The sequence below is a fragment of the Lutra lutra genome, chromosome 10, assembly GCF_902655055.1.
Source record: "Lutra lutra chromosome 10, mLutLut1.2, whole genome shotgun sequence".
NCBI lineage: Eukaryota > Metazoa > Chordata > Mammalia > Carnivora > Mustelidae > Lutra > Lutra lutra.
Genome location: NC_062287.1, coordinates 65,870,743 through 65,891,540, shown reverse-complemented (window position 1 = coordinate 65,891,540; position 20,798 = coordinate 65,870,743). Strand labels below are relative to the sequence as shown.

Below are 20,798 nucleotides of genomic sequence, written 5' to 3'. Positions count from 1 at the left end.
TCGTTCATCCATTTTGAGTCTATTTTCGTGTGTGGTGTAAGGAAATGATCCAATTTCATTTTTTTGCATGTGGCTGTCCAATTTTCCCAACACCATTTATTGAAGAGGCTGTCTTTTTTCCATTGGACATTCTTTCCTGCTTTGTCGAAGATGAGTTGACCATAGAGTTGAGGGTCCATTTCTGGGCTCTCTATTCTGTTCCATTGATCTATGTGTCTGTTTTTGTGCCAGTACCATGCTGTCTTGATGAGGACAGCTTTGTAATAGAGCTTGAAGTCCGGAATTGTGATGCCACCAACTTTGGCTTTCTTTTTCAATATTCCTTTGGCTATTCGAGGTCTTTTCTGGTTCCATATAAATTTGAGGATTATTTGTTCCATTTCTTTGAAAAAAATGGATGGTACTTTGATAGGAATTGCATTAAATGTGTAGATTGCTTTAGGTAGCATAGACATTTTCACAATATTTATTCTTCCAATCCAGGAGCATGGAACATTTTTCCATTTCTTTGTGTCTTCCTCAATTTCTTTCATGAGTACTTTATAGTTTTCTGTGTATAGATTCTTAGTCTCTTTGGTTAGGTTTATTCCTAGGTATCTTATAGTTTTGGGTGCAATTGTAAATGGGATGGACTCCTTAATTTCTCTTTCTTCTGTCTTGTTGTTGGTGTAGAGAAATGCAACTGATTTCTGTGCATTGATTTTATATCCTGACACTTTACTGAATTCCTGGACAAGTTCTAGCAGTTTTGGAGTGGAGTCTTTTGGGTTTCCACATAGAGTATCATATCATCTGCAAAGAGTGATAGTTTTACTTCTTCTTTGCCGATTTGGATGCCTTTAATTTCCTTTTGTTGTCTGATTGCTGAGGCTAGGACTTCTAGTACTATGTTGAATAGCAGTGGTGATAACAGACATCCCTCTGCCATGTTCCTGACCTTAGCGGAAAAGCTTTCAGTTTTTCTCCATTGAGAATGATATTTGCCGTGGGTTTTTCATAGATGGCTTTGATAATATTGAGGTATGTGCCCTCTATCCCTACACTTTGAAGAGTTTTGACCAGGAAGGGATGCTGTACTTTGTCAAGTGCTTTTTCTGCATCTATTGAGAGTATCATATGGTTCTTGTTCTTTCTTTTATTAATGTGTTGTATCACATTGATTGATTTGCGAATGTTGAACCAACCTTGCAGCCCTGGAATAAATCCCACTTGGTCGTGGTGAATAATCCTTTTAATGTACTGTTGAATCCTATTGGCTAGTATTTTGGTGAGAATTTTTGCATCTGTGTTCATCAAGGATATTGGTCTGTAGTTCTCTTTTTTGATGGGATCTTTGTCTGGTTTTGGGATCAAGGTGATGCTGGCCTCATAAAATGAGTTTGGAAGTTTTCCTTCCATTTCTATTTTTTGGAACAGTTTCAGGAGAATAGGAATTAGTTCTTCTTTAAATGTTTGGTAGAATTCCCCCGGGAAGCTGTCTGGCCCTGGGCTTTTGTTTGTTTGGAGATTTTTGATGAGTGTTTCAATCTCCTTACTGGTTATGGGTCTGTTCAGGCTTTCTATTTCTTCCTGGTTCAGTTGTGGTACTTTATATGTCTCTAGGAATGCATCCATTTCTTCCAGATTGTCAAATTTGTTGTCTAGCCATTATTTTTAAAGATGATTGCTTTTTCTTATATTTGAGAGTTGCTGGTATATTTATGGTTTAAAAATTTTTGTAATTGTTGACTTCACGAGGAGGATGACTGGTTCTAGGATCTACAAGTTCTAGGATCACCCTTCAGACAGCCATCTTATCAAGCTAGAAAGCCTCACTAGTTATTTTTTTGGTGGGGCAGGGGAGGTTCAACCTAGGCAACTTCTCTTGGCAAAAGCCCCTGGTATGGCTTTCATTTGATTATTAGTTCTTCTATGGTTCAATTAATCATATAGATTTCTCAGGAATCCACTGCTTAATTATCTCTGTGGTGGGTGCATTGTGGATACATAAAGGTATAGCAAAACCAGAGGGAACACAAGGTTTATCATCTATCACACTGAAAAGTCAGAGAGCAGTAAGTGCCAAGACAGAACCCACGAGATGACTGGTAGCTAAGAGAACATCTAGTTCAATCTTATATTCAAAGAAGGGTCACTGACTACCCCCATTTCTGACAGATGGCCCTCCAGACTTTGCTGGGATACCTTAAGTACCAGCAAACTCCTGAACACTGTTCTGTTATTGGAAAGCTCAAAATATTTAAATAATCTTTATCTTGAACCAAACTATATAAGTCCTCTTCTCTCTGCATGTTCTCCTTTGGAGAAACTTCTAATTCACATGACTCCCAATCTTAGCTGCACTTAGATGGCTACCACAAGTATACCTCTAGTCCCAATCTCTGGCCTGGTGTACAATTCTGGAAAAAGAGCTGGCTGGAAACCTGCCCATGAGAGATGGGTAGAACATGGATGACTAGAAGTCCTGCATGTGAATGGAAAGTAACCATTGTATGGGATGAAGATACCTGATTTCACCCAAGTAAAAGAGATTTGAGGCTTTTAATCCTAAAGGTACCGTAAGCCCATAGTAAGGTACAGTGAGTCTATGTTGCATGAATAACAAATGTCAATGCCAGGGACATTTGCCCATGTCTTCCTGAGTTAAGCACTTGTTAGAGCGTATCTGGGACAGCAATAGTCAGAACGTGTGCAGGAAGGGAATGATATCTAGAGGGCATAGGCCATAGTGGGTGATAATGAACAGATGGAAAAACAAGGGTAAAGCCTGGAGAAGGGAAGCTTTAGAGAGCTACAAGAGCTGTCTTCAAACAGGAGAAAGATTTATGGGAAGGAGAATACTTGGTTGGTTCTTTCTGCTCTCAGAGCACACACCCAGGATAGTTTTATGAGATAACAAAAGGCTGTTCATTGGTTCTTTTGGCTAAGAGGCATCTATTTCTGGGATCTGTAAAAGATCTAATGACCCTAACTTTACCCTGGAAAAACACTGTTTCTATTTCTATCTATGGGGATATGGAACCAGATTTCTAGGTAGGACATCAGTGATTGAATCACTGAGTTCATTTGAGAAAGAATAATTGGACAACAGGCCTCCTGAGAAGCCTGCCAAAGAGAGGGGTCTTTTCCAAATATTACATCTAAAGAGCAACCAGCTTTCAGTTGCCAGAAACCAACCCTGAACCCCAGACACAGGAGCCTGCTTGGTACTGTGGGGAGCAATGGGAAGAACTAGAATTTAGAGCAGACGAAATTGATTTGAAATCTGACTATGAGTTACTAGTCTTGTGACTTTAAGTTATTAACCTTGCAGAGTCTTGACTTACCTACCTGTAAAATAGGATGATTAAGTTCTAGCTCATTGGATCATTGTGAAGATAAAATAAAAATTATAAAGCCCCTAGCATATAATTAGGTTCTTATAAACTAAAGCAAGGTACCAACAGTGCTACTGTGGTTTCAGACATTTTATAAGTTAAGCACTTTGGTTTTTTTCAGGGCTCCCTTCTGAACTCTCCTCAGCTATTGAGGAAGAAGAACCAAAGACTGGCTTGGATGTCATGCCTAATATTTCTGACATGCTGCTGCGCAAACTGCGGGTCCACAGGTCTCTCCCTGGAAGGTAAAATGAAGGCATGGGATGCATAAGACACTGTATTGGGTAGGCCCTGTGTCAGATTCTAGATGGGACATAGGACAGCATGGGCCTTGATATTTGACCCCAGAAAGTTCAAAGTCTAGTGGTCCAGACAGGGCTAATGCAGCAAAAAATAAAAAGAATAATAAAGAGCCACGTAAGGTTGTTCTAACTCAAACAGCAGATGGGTTTCACAGGTGGGCATGAGGTATCACCAGAGGCTCATGGCAGCAGAGTGTGGTGGACTTTGGCCCAGGAGAAATGGTTTCAGTCTGAGATCTATCATTTACCCATAATTGAGAGATTCTAGGTCTGATTTATGCATAAACAGAGATGTAGAACATTTGGAACCACATGAAGAAGGATTGCTTGGAAAATCTACCAGGCTCTTCCACACACGGAGAAAGTGACTTCACTTGCCAAGTATCAGCCTCCTCACCTATACAACAAAGGTCATACTGAGCTGTCATTGGTAGGATGCTGCACTAGCTAAAAGAGACAGTGTGTAAGCAGGCATGTCAGCACATGGTACACCCTTGATAACTGGATTGAAAAATGAATGGAGGAGATAAGAGAGGATATCACTAAGGACTAGGAATTGAGTGGGTGCCTGCAATTGAGGCATCCTGCCAGGCTCAAGTAACCTGAAGACTAAATTGTTGGGGGCCTGAGAAAGGCCATTAGGAGGAGAAGTCAGATGTAACAGAACTCCCTGATTTGGGGGAAAGGAAAACAAGTTTTGTCCAGGCGATGCGATGTTCAAACTGCACACTATCATCACCTAAAACACAGTCATCAGGGCAATGCTCAGAGGGGCCTAGAAACTAAGCCAGCATCAGGAAAAGTGCCAGAAACACGTCAGAAGCGGGTTGCATTCTGGAGAAAAGGGAGCCCTCCTACACTGTTGCTGGGAATGCAAGCTGGTGCAGCCACTCTGGAAAACAATATGGAGATTCCTCAAAAAGTTGAAAACAGAGCTACCCTATGACCCAGCAATTGCACTACTGGATATTCACCCTAAAGATACAAATGTAGTGACCCAAAGGGGCATGAGCACCTCAATGTTTATAGCAGCAACGTCCACAATAGCCAAACTATGGAAAGAACCTAGATGTCCATCAACAGATGAATGGATAAAGAAGATGTGGTATACACACACACACACACACACACACACACACACACACACACACAGGAATACTATGCAGCCATCAAAAATGAAATCTTGTCATTTGCAATGACATGGATGGAATTCGAGGGTATTATGCTGAGCAAAATAAGTCAATCAGAGAAAGACAATTATCATTTGATCTCATGGATATGAGGAATTTGAGAAACAAGACAGAGGATCATAGGGGAAGGAGGGAAAATCAAGATAAAATCAGAAAGGGAGACAAAACATAGGAGATTCTTAATCTCAGGAAACAAACTGAGGATTGCTGGAGGGGAGGAGATGGTAGGGATGGGGTGTCTGGGTGATAGACATTGGGGAAGGTATGTGCTATGTTGAGTGCTGTGAATTCTGTAAGACTGATGAATCACAGACCTGTACCCCTATAATACATTATAGGCAAATTTTAAAAAAAGAAACAGGTTGCATCCACAGCTGAAGGAGGGCATGGGTGGGGCCAGTTCATCTCAGGGAAGGCAGAGAGAGGCTGTCCAGAGGCAGGAAACCAAAGGAGAAGCTTGGCAGCGCACTGCAGGTTACAGAGCATGTTTACATGCTGTGCCTTTTGGTGTTTGTAACAACCCAGTGAAGCAGGAAAGGAAGATTTTGTTTATCTTCAGTGAGAGAAAAGAGGCAAAGCAACATGCGAGTAAGTGACAGAGTCAGGAATATGAACTCAGGGTGGGCTGGTTGCAGACTCAGTGCCTTTCCATTATACTAGGGGCCTGTTACAAGTACCCAAACCAGCACTGGCACTCTTGTCTGTAAGGAACAAGGCTGGTGAATAGTGTTATTGACTTCTTTTTCCTCAGTAAAGCTGAAGATAATTAGTGTCATTAGAGCTCACCTCCAGCTAATTAAATTCCCCCAGCTTACCCGGGTGAGGGAAACTGAGCAGTTCTATCTTCTATAAGTTAATAGCTACTAGCTACAAACCTTGAGGCCACGCTGGACCTGCATGGGCCTGCATGGGCCTGCATGGTCAATGAATTAAGATCAGCTTCTGAACTGTGGTCCAGGCTCTCAGATTGTAGTCAGTAGCTCTCATGCATTGTGTCAATAGCTACATTGCCCATCCCCAAACTCCCTGCTCCAACCACTAAACCAGGCTCCCTCCTCCTGGCCTCAGTAAAGGCTATTTGCAGCTTAGGCTCGTGGCTGGGCCCAGAACTCTCTACCCCTGTTTTGGGGCTTGGGATAGATGGGCAAAGAGTTGCCCAGAAGAAGGGGAAGCCAGAATTTCAAGAATCCTTCACTTAGAAAAAATATGGGGAAATTATACTTGAGTTTTAATATGAAGGAGTTGGTTTCATGATCTATGTGGGCTATGTGAATTGGGACTGGACCATACCAAGAAGGAGCTCAGAGAGTCAGCAAATTGAATGAATTCAGTAGAAAAATCAAGTCTGGTGATGCCTGGGTGGCTCAGTCAGTTAGGCATCTGCCTTCAACTCAGATCATGATCCCAGGGCCCTGGGATCAAGTCCCACATTGGGCTCCTTGCTCAGCGAGGAGCCTGCTTCTTCCTCTCCCTCTGCCCCTCCCCTGCTTGTGCTCACTCACTCATGCTCTTTCTCTCTCTGACAAATCAATAAACAAAATCTAGGAAGGAAGGAAGGAAGAAAGAAAGGAAGGAAGGAAGGAAAGGAAGGAAGGAAGGAAAGGAAGGAAGGAAGGAAGGAAGGAAGGAAGGAAGGAAGGAAGGAAGGAAGGAAGAAAGAGAGAAAGGTAAGGTCTGGAGCCCAAATTATGGATATGGTCAGTAGTTGATTAACAAGAGTGCAAAAAGGACATATCACTGGATCAAAAACCAATAGGAGCAATAAATAGGCACTTAATCAATAAGTAGTCATTGGAGTGCCTATTATGTGCCAGACATTAGAATGGAGAACAAACGGACACAGTCCCTGTTATTAGGGCACTTACATTCTAGGCAGAGAGACAAATAATATTCAAGTAACTAAATGTATGATTCCAGACAGCAAAACTGCGAAGAAGACCATGAGATAGTCACATACAGCGAATAACATAGGAATAGAACATTGGGTAGAGGGTCAAGGAAGGCTTCTATGATAAAGTAGTAATGAATATGAGACATGCAAATGACAAAATGAAGTCATCCATGCAAAGATTTTGGTGAAGACATTTCCAGACAAAAAGCACAGTAATTTCAACAAATGGTGCGGATGACTTGATGCAAAAGAGTAAAGTTGGAATAACTTTAACCTCACACAATACATAAAAATTAACTCAAAATGGACCATAGAGCAAAATGTAGAACTAGTGCTATCAAACTCTTAGAAGACAACATAAAAACAAATCTTCAATACTTTGGGTTAGTCCATAGTTTCTTAGATATGAAACTAAAAGCACAAGCAATTAGAGAAAAAATATAGATGAATAGTATTTCATCAAAACAAAAGTTTTATGATGCAAACAATACCACTAAGAAAGTGAAATGACAACCCACAGAATGTGAGAAAATATTTGCAAATCATACATTTGATAAGGGATTTATTTCCAGAATATATCTGGAACTCTCTAATTCAATAAAAAGATAACTAATTTTTTAAGGATAAAGGATTTAAGTAGACATTTCTTCAAAGGATATATATGAGGGGTCAGTAAGCATTGAAAGGATGTGCAACATCAATCTTTAGGGAAATGCAAATCAAAATGTTAACGAGATACCATTTCACATCTTCTAGAATGGCTATAATAAAAAAGGTGGATAATAACTAAGTATTGGTGAGGATGTGAAGAAACCAGAGTTCTTGGTAAAATGGTGCAGCCACTTTGGAATAACAGTGTGGCAATTCTTCAAAAAGTTGAATATGGAGTTACCATATGGCCCAGCAATTCTACTCCTTAGTGTATAACAAAGAGAAATGAAAACATGTGTCTACACAAAAACTTATACACAAATGTTCAATCACAGTGTTTTTCATATTGGCCAGAAAGTGGAAATAGCCCAAATGTCCAATGACTAGATAAGTAAATTGTGATATATCCATATAATGGAATATTATTCAGCCATAAAAATGAAGTATTGATATATGCTACTACATGGATGAATCTTGAAAATATTATGCTAAGTGAAAGAAGCCAGCCACAAAAAGCAACATGTTGTATGATTCCATTTTTATGAAATTTCCAGAATAGGGACATCCATGGAGTGAGAAAGGAGATTAGTGATTGCCTTGGCTGGGAATGGGGCTGGGGGAGATGGCTCACTAATGGGTACAGGGTTTCTTTTGAAGATGATGGAAAGTTCCAAATTAACCATAGTGATTGATGGTTGTATAACTCTGTGAATATATTAAAAGTTATTGAATTATAAATTATAAAAGGGTAAATTTTGTGGTATGTGGATTATATTTCAAATAAAGCTATTATGAAAGAAAGTGGGGATAAAAAAAGGAAAAAACAGTAAATGCAAAGCCTCTAGGACCACACTGAAGTGAGTGTGAGGAGCAGAATGGTCAATGGAGAATAGGAAAAGGAGAGTCTGGTAGAGGCTGGTTCACAAAAGATCCTGATTTTATTCTAAGGTCTACTTAAGGGAGTTTAAATTCTGAGGCAGGCATTGCCATCCCAAATAATCTCATTTTACATAACCTGCTGGGCTTCCATCTTATTTGAAGGCCCATGGCTCTGACCCCTAGCTGTCTATACCAGTTCATAAGATAGAGCTCTCTGTATCAGAAGCTGACCATGTTATGTGGCCTTTTTTTTTTTTTTTCTTAACTTAAATCACACCTCCTTGAGTCCTCAAGGCTGTCTTTGCACATTTTGGAAAAAAATGTGTTCTATAGAAGAAAAGCAGAAACTGAATTATCAAAATAGTAAGTTTGGTTAATAATGAAAATATGTATATTTCATGTACTATCCAAATAAAGCCAGGAGTCAAAGGCAAGCTGAGCAACATCTGATAAATTCGTTTAAGCAATATGTGCGCTATATGACAATCAAGATTATGTTGGCTGGCCCACAGAGTAAAGGGCCTGATGGGTGGGGTTGTGACAAGCATTGTAATACAACATCAAACATCTTTGCAGTTGTTTGTTCCATGCTCTGTACTCTGCTGACTTGATGACCATGGGGTCTTGTTGCCTCATCCTCACAGGAAGGCTCTCACAGTCCTTTGTCAGGGGTGAGAACCAGCCCCTTGCAGAGATAACTGACCCCTACCTTTGCTCTTGGGGTCCCTTCACACCCGTCAAAAGGAGGAAGCTGTGTTTCCTGAGAATCTTATCGATGGCGTGCTCTGTTGCCAAGTCCTATGACGCTGGTAGGACCCCTCCCAGTCCTCCCACCCCAGCACAGGAAAGGGCCTGCGCATTATTTACATTGTCTGGGTTTCAGAACAGGACTAGCTTTAGTCAACAGCAAGAGCAGCAGAAGCAGAGTGAGCATGCAGAAAAAAGGACTGCTAAATGTGCGCATCGCACATGAAGAGGAACCTCTCAGAATGATACCTGTGTAGGGGCTGGGACTTTCTTGGCTGGTCTCTAATTCCAACCATCAGAGGAGGTTCTCACTGTAGAGAAGAACTCTGGGCACCCTTTCCTACCTTGTATTCTCTGGCCCACATGCACTCTTGTCACAACTCTCAGAGACAGGAGAAGGGTCAGGCTTTACAGACCAGGGCAGGCCTGAAAAAATTATAAAGACTACTCAGATGTGTACAGTTTATAAAGTATGTAGCACATGCATTCTCTTACTAAGTCCTCACAATAAGCCCGTGAGTTAGTCATAATAGCAGCTAGCATCTCCTGAATGCCTATTCAGTGTGGATGTCATGTATACACACACACATTTACACATGTATGCATACATAAACACATGTGTGTGTCATATATGTGTGAATATACACACACATATATCTATATATACATATGTATACATATTTATAATGCTCCTGCAAGGTAGATATTATTCCCATTTTACAGATAAGCAAATTTAAATAACTTATCTGAAGTCACAGATAGTAGTGGGTGCTGATGGAGGACTGATGCCAAGATCTAATATTTTCTACCACCCTTCCTCTGTAGGAGTCAATATCTGGGCAAATGTCTTATGATTACAGAGCTCACACAAAGGGTACCCTGTATCTTTTCCAACTCACCAATTCTTCTTACTACATTCCTGGAAAGACATGGTCTGCTGGTTGTTCAAAGTCACTTTTTGGTTTATTTCATAGGTTGGATATAGTTCATTTGCATGTCTTTTCTTTTTCACAGTGCCCCTCCACTCACCGAAAAGGAAGTTGAGGTAAGTGATTCCAGTGCTTTATGAAATTTAGTGCCTGAGCTCGACTGGGTTTATTGAAAACATTCCATTTTCTAGCCTCTGCCCCTGACAATTTTGTACAAAAATGAGAATGTGTGATTGTGGGATAATATGGATATTGCGATCAGCCCTACTGAAATGCTGAGACTCCCACCCCAGGTGATGGAAGATTCTGGCAAATTTAGTCAGAGATGAGAAGTTTGCTGGAAATTCTACATTTCTTCAAGAATGGTTTATGCTCTTTAAAAGTATGACTTAGAAATGCAAAGTTACTGAGAGGCTGCAGAATTGAACCAAATTTATTTCAAAATTAATAACAGATGGTCAGATTTCAAGTTTTAAACTTTGGTCCAGAGGAAGAAGGTACTTCCCTTCTGAGGGTTCCAGACATAAGGAAGGTAGCTCAGCCAAGGTGGGAAGCTGTGCTGTCAGCTCATCAGCCTTCCCTGATTCCTCCTTTACTCCCCTTGGGGCCTCCTTGTCTCTGTAGAGATGCTATCCCAATGGAGTTGGTGGGTGAGCTGAGAGGAACTTGTCTGCATTTCATTCTGGTGAAGGGGTAGGGTAGATGGACAAAGACATTGCATCCCAGGTGAGGTGGTAAGGTAGTGAGGACCTCTGATGCCAGCACCTAGTTTGTTTCTAAGACAATTAGGTTGGAGTTGATAGAAGGAAGAGGGTAAGAACCTGGTTGAGTCCAGAATCTTTTACTCCAGGTTGGGAGGTTAAAAGGTTTTAAAAGTCTTTGTAGCATGGTTTGCCACTGACAATAACAAGATGAATATTCCCTTTCTGACACCCAGTGGACTGGACAAGCAGAGGAAGACACACAATGTGAAATGTCTCCCAGAGATAGTAACAATTACCTTGTACACAGATATTGCACTTAGTTCATCACACACTCACATCCATCCTTTCAACAGATCCTCCAATCAGCTCAGTGAAGTTGGTAGAGCAGGAATTAGAACAAAGGAGGAAACCAAGTGATGAACTAATTTACCCAAGGTCCCAGACCCAGTGCTTAGCAGAACCAATATTTAGACCCAAATATTCTAACTAAATACAGGACTCTCTATATCACACTGTCATGAAGGGGACAACTCAGGTATAGAAATTAAACATTGAACATTATTGATAAACTTGACTGGACTGAGGCTTGGGTAGGACAGAAAATCCCCACCCACCGACACCGGTGAAGATAGGCTATGGGCGATTTGTTTAATGGCCACCTTCTATCTGCAGATGTATACTGACACAATCAGTGTTCAGCATGGTGACAATAGCACAGGCTTTGAAATCAAATAGTGTAAAGTTGAATCCTGGTTCTACTACTTCATGTCACCTTGAACAAGTTAATGACCTCTCTGGTCTCAGTCTCTTTACCCACAAAGTGGCCACAACACTTCCTATTGCAGATGCTTTTTGTGGGGGTAAATGAGTCAAGGTGCACAGAACTCACAGCAGTGCTAGCATATCGTACATGCTTAATGAGGAGTAGCTTCCAGGGTTGCCATCATTGTTGTTATTAGGTCAGTTCGAGGCCTTTAGTTCTGTCTGAAGATGTCTACCCACTGTGGGCCATATCACATGAACTCAGAAGATCAGACGGTGTTAGCTCACCCCAAGGGTGTAAATCTGCTACCACTTGACTCAGGGCAAACGAAAGGTGTAAAAATGAAAGCCATTGCTTCTTCCTGTGTAGAGTCCATCTGTCTGTTTCTCCTCCCCAGTAGTTTCCTATCATGCCAGGAGTTTCATGTTTGCTCAGTCCACCTTGCAAAGTTTCATTCATGCATCCCGTATTTTTTTTAACTTTTTTTTAAAAGATTTTATTTATTTGACAGACAGAGATCACAAGTAGGCAGAGAGGCAGGCAGAGAGAGAGAGAGGAGGAAGCAGGCTCCCTGCTGAGCAGAGAGCCTGGTGTGGGGATGTGGGGCTCCATCCCACAACCTGGGATCATGACCCGAGCCGAAGGCAGAGGCTTTAACCCATTGAGCCACCCAGGCGCCCCGCATCCCATATTTTTGGCATGGAATATTTGTTCCAGAAAACTTCTCCTAACAGAATCATACCTGGATGTATTTAATCTCCTGGCAGCTTCTTAAAGCTGCTTTCTGTGCAGGATTTATAATACTCAGACAAGATGCTGGTTGAAATTTGCTTTAAGTCAACAATGCTTATATTTTAAATGGAGTTTCTTTAAATACAGTGGTTCCATGCAAAACCTCCAAAACGCATGTGTAATAAATCCTAGCATGAATCGAAACTGCTTCACAATCAGCTATGTTGGGCTGAGTTTACCTAAACCTAAATACAGGATGTTATTTTCTTGAAATTCAGGAAAAAGCGAAGTGTTATTCTTTTATTGTTTTTCAGTAAAATGCATTTGGTCTTCTGGTTCTGGAAAGGACCTAGCATGGACCTCAGGTTACTATTTCATCATCTTTTGTGCAGTTTACTGTGAAAGGAGAATTTCACTTGTACGCAGCTGTTTTGGTGACTGGCTCTAGGAGCTGATGTAAAACGCTCATGCAAGAAACACACCTGTGACCTTGTTCCCTGTAATAACTCCTCCTAGCATCTCTCCTACATTCTTGTTCCAACAGAATGTGTTTGTACAACTCTCCTTGGCCTTTAGAAATGATAGCTACACTCTGGAATCTAGAATTAACCAGGCTGAAAGGGAACGCAACCTAACAGAGGAGAACACAGAGAAGGAACTGGAAAACTTCAAAGCTTCCATTACGGTAATTGTGGATCCTGATGGGGGAATCCTTGACTGTCTCCCAGGGCGATGCCAGGTGTCCTGATTTTCTCAGTCAACAAGTGGAGTATCCTGACATGAGAAATCAGGCCAAGGCTCTGAGCCAGAGAGAGTCTTCCTCAGAGAGCTCTCCTGGAGGAACTAAGGTGGAGACCTGAAGGCCTGGTTACCTTGGGGGCTGTGAATAAGGCCTCTGATTCCTTGGAAGCTTCTCAAGAGTAGGCTGGGTGACCTGAGATGGCAAAAGGAGCTCCTTAGGAACTAGAGACCTGGATGTGTTCCCTTCTTTCATGTCAGTCAGGTATAGAGTATCCACACTGGGCTTTTCAATCCCCAGAAGGTGTAGCCCAGACCCTGTAGAGGCTACTCTTTTCAGCCAGGATGAGGACCAGGGCTTGTCTTGTGACAGCTCAAGTCAAGTCTTGGTATGGAACCCAGCTGATGTTCCTTCTCACTTCCCAGTCCTCAGCTTCACTCTGGCACCACTGTGAGCACCGAGAGACCTACCAGAAGCTGCTGGAGGATATTGCTGTCTTGCACCGCTTGGCTGCACGCCTCTCCAGCCGAGCTGAGATGGTGGGGGCTGTCCGCCAGGTGAGCCTCTTCAGCTCCCAGCCATCTGACTAGCTCAGCTCTGCCCACAGTAACTAGAGCATGAATGTAAGCAATGACAACTACAGATCCCACTTACTGACGGCTTCCTCTGTGCCAGACATCCTGTGTACATTATTGTGTTTTATTAAGGTATTTCTGGTGGACCTCTAAATCCTTGAGGTGTTCTTTGGGAAAAGCTTTCTGTGAACATGTAAGTTTGTGAACTGCTGCGTACTACCTTCTTTTCTTGGAGATTTCTGACACATATTGGCACCATCAAGGCTTTGAGAACACCTATAGTGAAGAAGCCTATTTAAAACTACCTGTATGTTTCCTAAATGTATCTGACTGAAGAACCACAAAATACCTATTCAACTCCCATGGAACTAGTATTTGGCAAATATGCTTTTAGGAAAAACTGCTTTGTTTCATTTAATCCTCCCAGCAACTCTATAAATATCTTTTCCCCACAAAGACATGAAGCTTCAGAAAGGTAATAGCACTAGTGTGTGGCACAGCTGGGATGCAGACCCAGGTTTGGCTCCCTCTTAGCCACTTTGATGTCCTAAAACACACAGGGCACCACCCTGATCCAGGATGGTGTCATGAGATCAGACTGCCTAAGCCCAATCTTGGCTCCATCAGGATTCACTGTGTGACCTCAGGCCATTTATTGAGCTCTCTGTGTTCCAACTTCTCCAGCCAAAGCGGATGATGATAGCGTCTGTCAAATTCGCTTACCATAATATTTGCAAAGCACCTAGATGTTATTATCACTGCTGCTAGGACGGTGCTCACCTGTTATACTGCACTGGTTATATCAGCAGGGTGTTCCTGGGACAGAGCCTAGAGCAGTTCTTGTAGAATGAAGGAAGAACAAGCCACTGGGCGGTCCCACCCCTGTGTTCTTCTGGGGAAAGGGCACCTGACTCAGCAGCACACCCAGGAAGTCACTCTGGCCGGGAGAAGCAACAAAGGGAGAGCTCAAGGGAAGTGGCTACCTCCAGGAAGCTTCCTTGACCCATTCTCTGAGCATAGAGGACTTTTCTACCTCTCATCTCCTGAGGCATTGTGGCTGTGCTTATTCTTGTCTTCCGTGAGTGCAAGTGCCTGAATCCCCCTCTCAGCTCACATCACAGACAGCAAACCCTTAGAGGGCAGAGCTGCATCTTTTAATTGTGTCCTTTTAATTCTTCCAGCCCACAGGTTAGCTCAGAGCAAACAAGTGCCAACAAGCCTTTCCTCCAATTGCCCTGTGTGCTCACACTCTCCTTTCCTGCAGGAAAAGCGCATGTCAAAGGCAACAGAGGTAATGATGCAGTATGTGGAGAATCTGAAGAGAACGTATGAGAAAGACCATGCAGAGCTCATGGAGTTTAAAAAACTTGCAAATCAGAACTCAAGCCGCAGCTGTGGCCCCTCTGGTAAGGAACTGGGCTCCTGCCCCCATCTTGGCCCCACAGTGTGGGTCCCTGATGGCTCTAGGCCAGGATCACATCCATCAATGCAACCTGAGGAGTTCTAGTTGAGCAAGGCTCATTGTCTTTGTCCAGTGCTGCCCATAGGGGCCTCACAGCAGCTGTTCAGGTGAGACTAGGGACCAAGAACCAGGAAACAAGAATAGTCCCAAAGCAACTCCTGACACAATAAACCACAGCAGCTGACCACTGATATGAAGCCATAGGCTACAAGAGCTCTCTCTACTTTATGAGAAGGACAGGCACCAGACCTTACAGTCTTTGTGCTTTGGAATACATACTAAGGAATTTAGGCCTTATCCTAGAAAGTATTAGGGATCCAACCGAAGATTTAAGTTCACATATGGAGTTTAGAATGTTCCCTCATTACAGTGTGACAGTTACATTAGTGGGATAGAGCCAGAGGAAGGGAAACCCACAAAGCTGCTATTACAATAGTCCAGGTGAGAGATGAACCTGGGCAGTGGGGATGGCATGAGATCCTGGCTAAAAGAGATATTCCTGAGATAAATAGAAGACTCTTGGGCAAGACAAATGTTTTAAAGAAATACTCTTTAAAAAGTGTTCTATACAATTGCTATAGGAGCACAGAGGTGATTCTGCCTGAAGGAGTCAAGGAAGGTTTTACAGAGGGATGGCATCTGGGCAGTTTTTCAAAGTAAAAATAGGCATTCTCCAGGCAAGGGGGGAAATAGACCCTAAGTAGAGGAAACAGTGTGTACAAGGAAGTAGGGTTGGAATGGAAAGGGTATGGAACAAAGAATTTGATGTGGTTACAGTGTTGGGAGTGTGAAGATGACAGTTTGAAGATAAGCCTTGGTAAGCCAGGGTCACATGCCAGGTCATTCTAATAATTTGGGCCTTTGTCCTCGAGGCTATGAGGAAGCACTGGTGAGTTTATACCATCTAACATGGTCAGATTCTATTTTCAGAAGATTTGTCTGACTTCAGAGAGATAATACATTGGGAGAGCGTAGACACTGAGGTCTGGAGAGACAGGTCAGGAGGCACTTGCTGCAGCCCAGCATTAGGAGATGGTGCCTTGGACTAGGATCTCTCCTTGAGAGCCAGGGTCTAGGCTCTGGCTGATGAGGATGGTGTTAGCAGGAGAAAACAGACCTTTTAGTGACAGGAATCCCTGTGGAATGCAAACATCCGTGTTACCAAGAGCAGGAGGAGGGAAAGTATAACAGATGGAGGAACCTTTATAAACAGGAGGTTTCACAAGTTTCCTGGGGAATATCAGTGATAGTTTCCAGAGTCCAAAGGCAGTGTACATATGCTCCCAACTGTCTGCTTTTGATCTTGGCAGCAAGACTCCTGACCCATATGCATCTGGGCCTACAGCAAACTAGATTCTGTCAGTGCTGGGAGTTGGGGAAGTTGCCACCAAAGAAATCCTAATAGGTGGGCTCTTCCTTTATTGTTCTGGAAGGTACAAGGTCTGCTGTAAACTGCCCTATCCAAGATTCATGAAAGGAACAGTTACCCATGAGTTTCATTCATTCATTCTAAAGACATTTATTGAACTCCTTTGCTGTCCCCCACATGATACTAAATATAGAAGTAAAGGGCACATGGTCACTGAGATCCAAAGGAACTCCCAACCGGTGCAGAGGGCAGAGGAGTATAACCAGCCCAGTGACAAAAGTAAGCAGATTTTATAGGGAGCATACCACAGAGTCCCACATTCAGTCTGGGGACATGAGAAAGTGCTTACAATACATAGGGAGATGGTAGCTGAGTCTTAAATGGTGACTAAATGTTTTTCAGACATTTGTTCCCATACCACTCTTTCTCAGCCTGGTCTGGTGGAGAGGGGCCAGCATCCACCTAACAGGTGTGTCCATTGGATATCCTGTGACCATTCCCAAATAATGTTAGTTTTTAAGCCTTTACATGACGTCTAGTAACCTTTGTCTATGCCTGAGACTCTGAAGACTACAGTGAAATAAAAATACCTCTGATTTGGGGCACCTGGGTGGCTCAGTGGGTTAAAAGCCTCTGCCTTCAGCTCAGGTCATGATCTCAGGGTCCTGGGATCGAGCCCCGCATCGGGCTCTCTGCTCAGCAGGGAGCCTGCTTCCTCCTCTCTCTCTCTGCCTGCCTCTCTGACTACTTGTGATCTCTCTGTCTGTCAAATAAATAAATAAAATCTTTAAAAAAAATACCTCTGATTTAAAGAAAGGTTATACACATTTAAAAATATCCATTTTTTCCCCTGAATATGAAACACTGATTGTTTACACTTTGAATTATTTCCTTAAGATGGATTTCTAGACATGTAAATACTGGCTTGGGGGAAAGAAATTTTTATAAAGCTCTTAAAGCAAACATTTTCAAAGAACTCATTGGTACTTCCATTTAACGGGTAACAGTAGTGCTCAGCTCATTGTGCCATTGAGATTCTTGTCCTTTCCTTTAAAAATATTTTTGACTTTGATGGGCCAAGATTCTATCTCAACATTTTAATTTTTTTTTTTACCTTTTCAATTATTTCCTGGACATTTGTAGTTCCACTTTTATAAATTCTCTAGTTATATCTTTTGCCCACTTGTAAAATTGACATTTTATTCATTTGTATGAATGCTACAATATATAAAAAATATTTTCTGGTTCTGCTATTTTGGCTGACTGGAAAACTTGAAACTCCTTGACCACAAGTACTTAGACATTTCTGCTGGATAAAATAAAGCAAACTTTAGTCTAAAAGAATAGCTGAATCTACAGGAAAAGAAATTGAAATACTCAGATACAAGAAAAGAAAAGAGAACTGAAACCTGCAGCTTCCTTGGGGACACGAGTCAGCTTCAGTTATCTGGGTGCTGAGCTTCTGCACTTGCATGCAATCTGAGATATCTCGGACACCTATGACAGAGAGTTGACTGGAGACTCCCACAGAAAGTTAAGATTTTCCAAGGGCTGCATCTTTAGACAGAACTTAAACAAGAAAAAAACAGTTGCCGAACAGCAGAGACACAAATCAAGGAAGTCCGTTTCACCCTGTCGTAGGAAAAATACTTTCTGCTTTCTCGTAGGAAAAATGTATGCCATGACAGAAGTTGTGGGGCAATATGCAGAGACTCTGTAAAGAACATCACAATGGGGGCACCTGGGTGGCTCAGTGGGTTAAGCCACTGCCTTCGGCTCAGGTCATGATCTCAGAGTCCTGGGATCGAGCCCCGCAGCGGGCTCTCTGCTCAGCAGAGAGCCTGCTTCCTCCTCTCTCTCTGCCTGCCTCTCTACCTGCTTGTGATCTCTCTCTGTCAAAAAATAAATAAATAAATAAATCTTAAAAAAAAATTAAAAAAGAACGTCACAATGATGTCTGTAGGGACACTGTCAGAAGCAAACATAAAGCCACTCTGGAGAGGCACACCCTTCACCTGGGGCACACAAGATTCCTCTAACTGAAACTTCACTAAAGGTGATTTTACAGTATCGAATTAAAAAATACACGAGAAAACAATCCACCTTGAACAAGAATCATCAGACACACTAAACAATAGGGTTATATCCTAAGGACTGCAGAAAATAAGACAATCTGATAATTTTTTAAAGGTATGTTTAAAAATTATTAAAGACATCAAACAATGAATCAAAACATGAGAATAAAATACAGTTATCGAAAAAGAATAAAATAGAACTAGAAATGAGGAACAAAATCATGGAAATTAAAAACTCAGTAGTTTAGGTGTGGTAGGTACTATAGTGGTGGTAATTACTCTAGTGGAGATTCCAAATTTCTCCTTTCAGGCACACTTCTCTGTTCCCTTGAAGTTAGGTGATGCCATGTGATTTGGCAAATAAAATGTGAGCAGGACATGTGTCACCTTTGAGTTGAGGCCTTTAAAAAACTAGTGTGCAGTGACACCTGGGTGGTTCAGTTGGTTAAGACTCTGCCTCAGCTCAGGTTATGATCCCAGGGTTCTGGGATCAACCCCATCATTGGGCTCCCTGCTCAGCAGTGAGTCTGCTTCTCCCTCTCCCTCTGCTGCCCCCCTGCTTGTGCCCTCTCTCTTTCTCTCTCTCTCAAATAAATAAAATCTCAGAAAGGAAGGAAGGAAGGAAGGAACTAGTATGCGAATTACCGCATGTTTCTTCCTCTTCAGATGACAATCATCACTGCTCCAGAATGGACATGTAACATAAGGAAGAACTAAATCTTTATTGTTATAAGTGACTAAAACTTTGGGGTTGTTTTTTATGGGGTCGTTTATTAATAAGCATAACCTAGCTTACTGGTATAACATTTAAATCAGATTGGGCACAGTTGAGGGGAAAATTTAGTTAATTGAAGATAGATTTTCAGAAGTTGCCTAAAATGCAGTTCAGAGGGATAAACTGATTAAAAATATGAAAGAAAATGTTGTATTATAAGATATGGGATACAGAATATAAAATGAGAAAGTTCCAAATGCATCTATTAGCAGATCTACAAGAGGAGGGAGAGAGAAAATACTCAAAAAGATTTTCCAAAATCTGAGAATTTCCCAAAACTAAAGACAGACATGAATCATTGGATTCAGAAAGAACAGTGAATTCCAAGAAGAAATAAAAACACATTGAAGCAAAGTGAAAACTTTAAAAGTAACCAGAGAGAGAGGAGAGAGGATTTACAAAAGACTGATAATTCTCAATAGTAATAGTAGTACCAAAAGACAATGAAGTGGGGTAGGGGAATGGGATAACTGGATGATGGACATTAAGGGGGACACATGATGTAATAAGCACCAGGATTATAATAAGACTGATGAACCACTGAACTCTACTTCTGAAACTAACAATACACTATATGTTAATTAACTGAATTAAAAAAAGAATGAAGTTAAAGTCTTCAAGCAGCTGTGAAAAAAAATAACTGTCAACCTAGAGAAAATATAGCCAGCTAAACTATGACACAAGCTTGAAGTCTAGGTAAAGATATTTTGAGAACAACTGAGAAAATTTACCTCTCAAAAATCCTTGCCAAAAGAACAAGTAAGGATGGACTTAGGGGGGAAAAAATTAAGATTAAAAAAAAAAGAGTAGGATGCAAGAAGGAATGATCAGACATTTGTAAATGTGGGTAAATCTAAACAAGCACTTACTATATAAAACAACAGTCATAATAACATGGGATTACCAAAACAAAGTGAAACAAAAATACTGAAAAGCAATATAATTTGAGATTCAAGGGAGTTATTGATTAATTTAAAATTTAAAGTCACATAACATAGTACAAATTTAAGTGGACACATTAAAGATTAGAACTAAGTAATAACAATGAAATACTACTCAGCCATCAGAAAGGACAAATACCCACCATTTGTACTGACATGGATGGAACTGGAGGGGATTATGTTAAGTGAAATAAGCAGAGAAAGACAATTATCATATGGTTTCACTCATATGTGGAACATAAGCAATAGCATGGAGAACCATAGGGGAAGGGAAGGAAATCCAAAGGGGGGGGAAATCAGAGAAGGAGATGAACCATGAGAGACTATGGACCCTGAGAAACAATCTGGGGGTTTCAGAGGGGAGGCGGATGGGGGAAGGGGGTAACAGGGTATTGGGTATTAAGGAGGGCACATGCTGTGATGAGCACTGGGTGTTATACTTAATGAATCACTGAACACTGCATCAAAAACTAATTATACACTATACAGTGGCTAGCTGAACATAATTAAAAAATAAATAAAATTAAATTTTAAAAAGTAAATAAAAGATTGGTGATTACTGTACGGTTTTAAGCAAAGCAAATAAAAAAATTGTAGTTTAGTGTAAAAAATTGAAAATTGGAACTAAAATATGCAACTTCTAAACCAATGTGCAGGGTGCGAAGGGAAAAAATCAATGAAGTGAAATAAATAAAAA

The 20,798-nt window shown here is 41.4% G+C and overlaps 1 protein-coding gene across 10 annotated transcripts in view; it reads left to right on the top strand.

The window, feature by feature from the left end:
• Positions 1-20,798, top strand: part of IRAG1 (inositol 1,4,5-triphosphate receptor associated 1) — a 123,517-nt gene that overhangs the window by 81,557 nt on the left and 21,162 nt on the right. For all 10 annotated transcript variants that reach the window (XM_047693283.1, XM_047693288.1, XM_047693287.1 and 7 more), the window contains 5 exons: positions 3,499-3,622; positions 10,052-10,082; positions 12,710-12,850; positions 13,330-13,461; positions 14,744-14,885. In XM_047693283.1, coding sequence (XP_047549239.1) covers positions 3,499-3,622; positions 10,052-10,082; positions 12,710-12,850; positions 13,330-13,461; positions 14,744-14,885 — 570 coding nt within the window. The remainder of the gene's footprint in view (positions 1-3,498; positions 3,623-10,051; positions 10,083-12,709; positions 12,851-13,329; positions 13,462-14,743; positions 14,886-20,798) is intronic.